General features: G+C 45.5%; 1 protein-coding gene across 1 annotated transcript in view; it reads left to right on the top strand.

The window, feature by feature from the left end:
- Positions 1–2,250: 2,250 nt before the first annotated feature.
- The window catches only part of PLEKHG5 (pleckstrin homology and RhoGEF domain containing G5), a 126,242-nt gene continuing 120,291 nt past the window's right edge, over positions 2,251–8,201 (top strand). The window contains exon 1 of the mRNA XM_073316944.2: positions 2,251–2,320. Within this exon, the coding sequence (XP_073173045.1) occupies positions 2,275–2,320 (46 nt within the window). The 5' untranslated portion in view covers positions 2,251–2,274. The remainder of the gene's footprint in view (positions 2,321–8,201) is intronic.

Here is an 8,201-nt window from a genome sequence, read left to right as displayed (position 1 = left end):
GCTTGCTAAGAGTGTAGACAGCTTGCATCTCCAATCCAGTGAAACTCCAGGATAAAGCTGGAACTGTTCTGGTGGCAATAGGCAATGTCAATAGACTTACTGCTTCTAGAACACTATTGAGAAAATGTTCTGGTTAACAATAACCTTTATCTTGGTTTATTCTGTCTTTGGTGCCTGGGTATTATTTTTACTTAAGCCTGAAAGTATCCAAATGTGTATTTTGGGGAGAGATTTGATTCTACTGCATCTAACTACCCACATCTTTCTAAATCAACTGGTGATGTTGGAGGCTAAAATGTTAATGGAATAGGGATAAACTTGTCATGTACATGTACCACTAGCAGTAACAACGTTGTCCCGCTAAGTTCTGCTTCCTCTGAGAAGTGCTGGACCATGGGCAATTAGTGGAATATGATATGGTTTGAAGGTAGAGTAAATACTTCATAGCCCTCAATTTGGGGTGCTAATTCTTTCAGATTGTTGAGTAAAGGTTTGGTTACAGTAGACTTAAAAGCTTAAATGCTGGCTAGTAACTTGTCATCTCACTTTGGAGAGCTGTTTACTGGATCTAGAAACAGTGTCTAAGGAACAATCTTTGGTAAATGGGGTCTTAATTTGTCTACACTAAAAAAATTGCTTGTGGCTTTCAACTGCATCTTTTCAAAAGGTGCTGAAGACAGGTTGGCCCTGTCTACATTTGCAGTTAAACTGTTTTTAGGACTGGTTTGGCTTAAACCTGTTGGTAACAACAGTAAACTTCCCAGTGCAGGCAAGCCCACAGTCTCCTCCTAACTCTCGGTTTGGTGTTTGGGAAGCATGGAGACAATACATTGATTAAAGGAGGGGTTTATGGGCAATAGCAGGGGACTGAACTTGGTGACCCAAGAGGTGCCTTCCAGTCCTATGTGACCTCAGTGAGACTAAGTTGTCTTTCTGAGAAGCAAAATCTGGAATCTTTGGGACTTGTATCCGATTTGCAAACTTCTTGACTCAGGTCACACTTAGGCTCCTAAAGGAGGAAGGATGTGGTATTGTTCAGAGTTTCAGGTTCTTGGGCTGCGATAACATAGCAGCTATGAATAACTCAAGAAATGCTTTCATCTAGTTCTTTAGGAAATTCACATATGACAGTAACACTTCCGAAATGTGTGTGTACCTGTGAATGAAATAGGGATTGATTTTACTGGAAAACATGGATCCGAAAAGGGCCTGGGACAGTCTGTGCTGAGCTGCTGCCTGTTAAAGAGTTAAAGCTTTAACTTAATCCAGTCTTAATTCTCCCCATATGGCTGGGTCTGGCAGTACAGGAAAGACTTGGATGACAAACTAGCCTGAACAGTGGCTAAAACAAATATGGGGGCCATCTGTTCAGAAAGGGAAAAAATCTCCTGTGAAGCACAGGGCCTCCTCAGAGCGACCCTGCCAAGTTAAAGGTATAGCCAAGGCTTGCTAGCAAAACAAGGGCGGGCAGGGGAGCAGAAAGGAAACAAACTTGCAGTTGTGAAAGGGACGTCTGCTCTGTGTCTGTGATGTCAGAGCTGACAGAGCCTCATGTCTGAATGGAGGGAGGGTGGAACAAGGGGCACTATGCTGCTTCTCTGCCTCTGAGCAGCTGGGTTGCTGTGGCAACCCATCCTACTGCTGTTGTGATGCTCAGTGGTCTGTGGTTTGGGTTTTTGAAAGGGGCTGGGGCTCCGCTTCAGTGGAGGATGAAAATATCTGGGGGGAGCAGGTTTGGCGAAGTTCAGCTGCGAAATGTCAAATCCTCCCTACCTGGCAAGTGGTGGGAGGCTGTGCGGTCTGGAGGCTGATGGTGGCTGAACTGCAGAGGGGGAGAGAACGGTAGGGGGAGGGGGCGTTACAACTGGTGGAGAAGGGAAGTCAGGAAACCCAAATGAGAAGGCAAGTGAAGTGCGTGGCTCTGAGAAGCCGACACTAAAATATACAGCACCCGAGGGGCTCCAGGTCTGGGAAGAAACGAACTGGCAGAGGCCAAACACATGTTGCTTTTCGTGTCAGTGGAGCAGCTCAAGAAAGCAAGCTCTCTCCAGTGTGGGTTGGGGAGGAGAGCAGTGGAGTGAACTCTTCCTGCAGTGAGCAGATCCCTGAGCAGCTCTCTGGGCATCCGCTCTGCTTCGAGGAGTCTATTGTGTGCAGTACCCCTTACTGTGTTAACGGGGGTCCTTTCTCCTGCAGGAACTGCTGGAGCGTGCAGCCAGGGTCCCTTGCTGCCCCGCCACACACTGAAGACTATGAACTCGGTCTTGACCAAGTATGGTTCCCCCCCCTCGGAGCTGGCTCAATCTACGCCTGGGGATGAGTGAGTAAATTCTCTTCTGCACCAAAACCCAAAGCTCCACATATGCTCCGTGTGAGCAGCACAAGGCAGGGAGCTGCCATTCTCAGTAATACTCAGCTTCGACAGAGGTGAACTAATCAGTGAGCTGCTAATAGCTCAGTTTTCTCCAAAGGTGTGCTTGTTAATCAGTGTGGTAATGAGTTAATGGTGTAGGAGCTGAGAGCTTTGCAGGGCTTCAGAGGACTGTGACAGGGAATTAGCAGTGATGTGCTAATGAGAAGGTCTGGCTCTAAATTATGGAGAACTTTTCCAGTAGGAAGGAGGGAAGCAGAGACCGCTGATTTTGTTGCTGTTCTTAGGGAGAGAACAAAGCAAACCATAATTGTTGGTGCTTAAAGGCAGGCGCTGCCTTGTCAATGAGTAGTGCTATACAGTTCAGTGGAAGAGCTGAATTCCCAGCCACCCAGTATATGGCCACATGTCCGCACGCCAAGGGAAATCCATACAAAGGAACAAGGGGGAAAGCTGTGAGATTTGTGAGCCTTTGTAATATAGAACATCTTTCAAAAATGTTTCAAATTCTCTTGGCTCATCTCCTGAATGACCTTGGACTAAGATGCAACAACCTTCTCAGATAATGCATGCGCAGTGCATAAGGGAGAACTGGGCCTTATCCTGCATGAGCACAAGCCAAAATGGTTGCCCTTAAGGAAAGGCTGGGGCTGATATATCACTTTTACTGATGATATATCTTGCTGGAGGGTCTCTTTCTTTGCATGGGTGGCAGTTGCATCTGCCTTTAGCAGGTCAGTAACTTCGACGTTCTTTGGATTCAGAGCAGGGATAGCGATTCAGAGAGAATCAGAATAGCAGTAGGGTGAATAACTGACAGAAGCTCACTTTTGTTGTTCAGATGGCCTGGTTAGTTCTATCCTTGCGTGCACTTTACCAACCTGTTTTGTGCTTAAAAGTTCTAGGAAAGCACAGACTATTCAGATCTTCATGTGCAAAAGTTGCAAGTGGCATTCTGATCAGTGAAGTGGCGGAGGGGAAGGGGGCAAAGCTTTGCTTAGACCCTCACGAACCCACTGCATGTGAATGTTTCCTTGATGAAAGGGCTACCTGGGGCAAACATGTTTGAACAGACCTACAGATCACTCTTACCTACCCATTCATTGGGACGTTCATCCTAGCCCATCTAACTGGGAACACAAATGAAATGTGACCTACAAATGGACTGAGCAGTATCCTGAAGCCGTGTAGCAACTGGGGCAGCACTAAGGTTAGTTATTTGACTTGTCATACCAAGGGTTTCTTCTGCACAGCCTGGAGAACGGTGTACAATGCAATACTTCTCCACAAAGGCCTTTGGATAGAGGTCTTTGAGTCATGGTGGGGTTTTCTCTACAACCCAGGCCTGACCATAGATTTGGGATACACAAGCTTTTGGCTAAGCTAATGGTGTGGGATCTAATTGTGTATATGAAATGTTTTCCTGCACTAAGAACAGGTGGGCCCCTTTTCATCCTACTGCTTCCCCCTTGATAGCCTTTTTATTGAGGCCATTGTTCCAGATTTGGTGCCCAGTGATTAAGGGACAGATGGAGCCACATACATACTTTCTCAAAAAGAAAAGGAGTACTTGTGGCACCTTAGAGACTAACCAATTTATTGATTAATAAATTGGTTAGTCTCTAAGGTGCCACAAGTACTCCTTTTCTTTTTGCGAATACAGAGTAACACGGCTGTTACTCTGAAACCATACATACTTTCTGTATCAGCAAAAAGAAAAGGAGGACTTGTGGCACCTTAGAGACTAACAAATTTATTTGAGCACAAGCTTTCGTGAGCTACAGCTCACTTCATTGGATGCATTCAGTGGAAAATACAGTGGGGAGATGTATATACACAGAGAACATGAAACAATGGGTTTTACCATACACACTGTAAGGAGAGTGATCAGGTAAAGTGAGCTATTAACCAGCAGGAGAGAGAAAAACCTTTTGTAGTGATGATCAAGGTGGGCCATTTCCAGCAGTTGACAAGAACGTGTGAGGAACAGGAGGGGGGAAAAATAAACATGGGGAAATAGTTTTACTTTGTGTAATGACCCATCCACTCAGTCTTTATTCAAGCCTAAGTTAATGGGTTCCAGTTTTCAAATTAATTCCAATTCAGCAGTCTCTCATTGGAGTTTGTTTTTGAAGGTTTTTGTGTGTAATATTGCAACTTTTAGGTCTGTAATCAAGTGACCAGAGAGATTGAAGTGTTCTCCAACTGGTTTTTGAATGTTACAATTCTTGATGCCTGATTTGTGTCCATTTATTCTTTTACGTAGAGGCTGTCCGGTTTGGCAAATGTACATGGCAGAGGGGCATTGCTGGCACATGATGGCATCTATCACATTGGTAGATGTGCAGGTGAATGAGCCTCTGATAGTGTGGCTGATGTGATTAGGCCCTATGATGGTGTCCCCTGAATAGATATGTGGCCACAGTTGGCAACGGGTTTTGTTGCAAGGATAGGTTCCTGGATTAGTGTTTTTGTTGTGTGCGGTTGCTGGTGAGTATTTGCTTCAGGTTGGGGGGCTGTCTATAGGCAAGGACTGGCCTGTCTCCCAAGATTTGTGAGAGTGATGGGTCGTCCTTCAGGATAGGTTGTAGATCCTTGATGATGCATTGGAGAGGTTTTAGTTGGGGGCTGAAGGTGACGGCTAGTGGCGTTCTATTATTTTCTTTGTTGGGCCTGTTCTGTAGTAGGTGACTTCTGGGAACTCTTCTGGCTCTATCAATCTGTTTCTTCACTTCAGCAGGTGGGTATTGTAGTTGTAAGAACGCTTGATAGAGATCTTGTAGGTGTTTGTCTCTGTCTGAGGGGTTGGAGCAATGCAGTTGTATCATAGAGCTTGGCTGCAGACAATGGATCGTGTGCTGTGGTCTGGATGAAAGCTGGAGGCATGTAGGTAAGCATAGCAGTCAGTAGATTTCCGGTATAGGGTGGTGGTTGTGACCATTGCTTTATTAGCACCGTAGCATCCAGGAAGTGGATCTCTTGTGTGGACTGGTCCAGGCTGAGGTTGATGGTGGATCAACCATCCATGGTGGGATGGAAATTGTTGAAATCATGGTGGAATTCCTCAAGGGCTTCTTTGCCATGGGTCCAGATGATGAGGATGTCATCAATGTAGCACAGATGAGGAAACCCTTCAGTCTCAGAAGCCCCTGGGCTAGTGTAGCTAAAATCTAGCTTCTGCAGTTGCTCTTGTAGGCACCTCCCTTTTTGTTCTTACGCTAATGCAGGAATTATCTGCATTTTAAAAGTCTTCTCTGTGAATAATAGTGCCCTCCCATTGCATACCATGTCCCACATCTGGGGGGGGGTATTAACGGGAAACCCTCTTTAACTTTTGAGGTCAACTCAAGCTTTATAAAATACTGCATTAGGTATCTAGAGTGGTGTAGAGTAGGGACTCGTATCCCACTGGTGGTACGTGAGCTTGATGTTCCATCCATTCACTTCCCAACAGTAGTTTAAGAAGATGGGACGTGAACCAATAAAGTTTGGGTGCCACTGGCCTAGAAGATAGAGCACTGGATGGGAACTTGAGACCTGGGTTCAAATCCTGGCTGTGTCACTGGCCGCCTGGTAACACTGGGCAAGTCATGTTGCTCTGTGCCTCAGTTTCCCCATCTGTACAATGGGGATAGTGATCTTGACCTCCTTTGTAAAGCACTTTGAGATCTACTGATGAAAAGTGCTAGATAAGAACTAGGGATTATTGCTTTTTCAGTCTTCAAAATGAAGTGAATGCTGCTATTTACTTTTTTTCCAAATGAAAGTACCGTACTTAGTTTCTGTTGGCAATTTATCTCCAGTCCCTAAGTCTCTCAGCACATTCTGAGCATAATGGATGGAACCAATTCTCAACCCTGGAAGCTAAAGCCTTTCTTCGCAGGGCTGCTTCATGCCCATTAGCCTGATTTATGCTCTGTAATAATGTTCCTATGTTGTTTTTAAGGAGTCCTCCAGGCCGGACAGACTCTGCCCTTCATGGCTCCATGGCAGCTGCCCTGGAGTTCCCTGCAGCTTTCTGTGGGGGGTGTTCCAGGGAGACCTTAAAGAAGAAAACAAAACCCAGGCCCTTTTCTTTCAGTGGCAGAAAGTGATCCATCTCTTAGACAGCGGTAACAGCAGTCTGCAGGTGTGACTCTTACTGACCGTGGGGTGAGGGCTCTGGGAATCCCAAGGTCTTGCCTACTCTTTGTGGATGGTCACTGTTGTAGGGCACTGTAAAAGGAGGGGTCTGTTCCAGTGACTTCAGCCAAAACGTTGCCTCCTTCTGTTGGCATGTAGCAGGTGCTGTGCTAGTCAGCTGCGGTGCTCCACCCCCCCTGAGTAGCTGCATGTTGGTAGCACTGTCCATCAGTCTGTTTCTGTTTTAACTCAGTCACTTTCAGGTGCTTATAACTTTTCCAGGCTTGGTCTATCCCCAAGGTGACTTAAAAAAGTTGAGTATCAAGAGCGTGAAAAAAATGTCCCCATTATCTTGACATAAACGTTCTTGCATTAGTACCAGAATTGCTGGGAGGAGAAAGGCACTTGGCAAGGAACTAACCCATAATAATAGTCTGCAGCTTAACTGTGCAATGGAAAATGTAATGAAGGCGCATGGTGCGTGAGGCCACAATTCCATGTAGGGCTTCTCTCCTTGGTGGAAGTTGAGTTCTGTAACTTTCTACTGCATGTTTCACTGGCATCACTGCGTCTGGAATAGTAAAAGCTGGAATTACATGTAGCCGCCTACAGATGTTAGCATCTAGGTAAGGGCCTCCCTCATGCTTGGGATAAATAGTATTGCTAATGAAAGCTGAGACACGGCGTGTTGCGTGTGGATAATCTCTGCAATGTATGAATCCCGGATGTGTACATTTTGGTGGTGAGGCCATGGAATAGCATTTGAACGTTGGACTGCCCCTTGTTTCCCAGCCCACTGGGAACACTCAGTTTTAACTCCTTGTCCTTTTCAGGGTTTTTTTCCCCAGTCCTGTATCTTGAACTTTCTTACCTGCGATTAAGTTGCTGTGTCCATTGCAACTCTGAAAACCAGCAGGAGCTACCAGTGGAGAAGATCTGTTCGATAATTTCATCTGCCTTCCAGCCCATGTAAGAATGTTTTCTGCAGTGTCGTCACAAGTGCTTTTCCATTACTGTTTCTAATTGGATTGAACAATGCAGCATCTAGTACTTTCCTTGCGGGCCTGATTTGAAGTCCAATAGGCCTCTCAGGAAACGGAAAATTCAGAGCCTGGGTTTTCCATTCCTAACTTCATCTCTTTGCTCCTAGTTGTACCTTCTTAGATGCACTTTCAATAATTAATAGATTCCAAGGCCAGAGGGGACCATCATGACCATCTAGTCTGACCTTCTGTATAGCACAGGCCAGAGAACTTCTCCCACAGAAATCCTAGAGCAGATCTTCTTTTAGAAAAATGTCCAATCTTGATTTAAAATTTGCCAGTGGTGGAGATTCCACCATAGAATCATAGAATTGGAAGGGACCTCTGGAGGCCATCTAGTCCAACCCCCTGCTCAAAGCAGGGCCAATCCCCAACGAAATCATTGCAGCCAGGTCTTTCTCAAGCCTGACCTTAAAAACTTCTAAGGAGGGAGATTCCACCACCTCCCTAGGTAACGCATTCCAGTGTTTCACCACCTTCCTAGTGAAAAAGTTTTTCCTAATATCCAACCTAAATCTCCCCCACTGCAACTTGAGACCATTACTCCTTGTGATTGTGGTAAATTGTCCCAATGCTTAATTACCCTCACTGTTAAAAATTTATGCCTTCAACTTCCAGCCATTGGTTGAGTTAGACCTTTCTCTAATAGATTGAAGAGTCCATTA

This window comes from Lepidochelys kempii, chromosome 18, assembly GCF_965140285.1.
Source record: "Lepidochelys kempii isolate rLepKem1 chromosome 18, rLepKem1.hap1, whole genome shotgun sequence".
In the NCBI taxonomy this organism is placed as follows: Eukaryota; Metazoa; Chordata; order Testudines; family Cheloniidae; genus Lepidochelys; species Lepidochelys kempii.
Note: the sequence above shows the minus strand (reverse complement) of the source record. Positions and strands in the feature narration are given on the sequence as shown.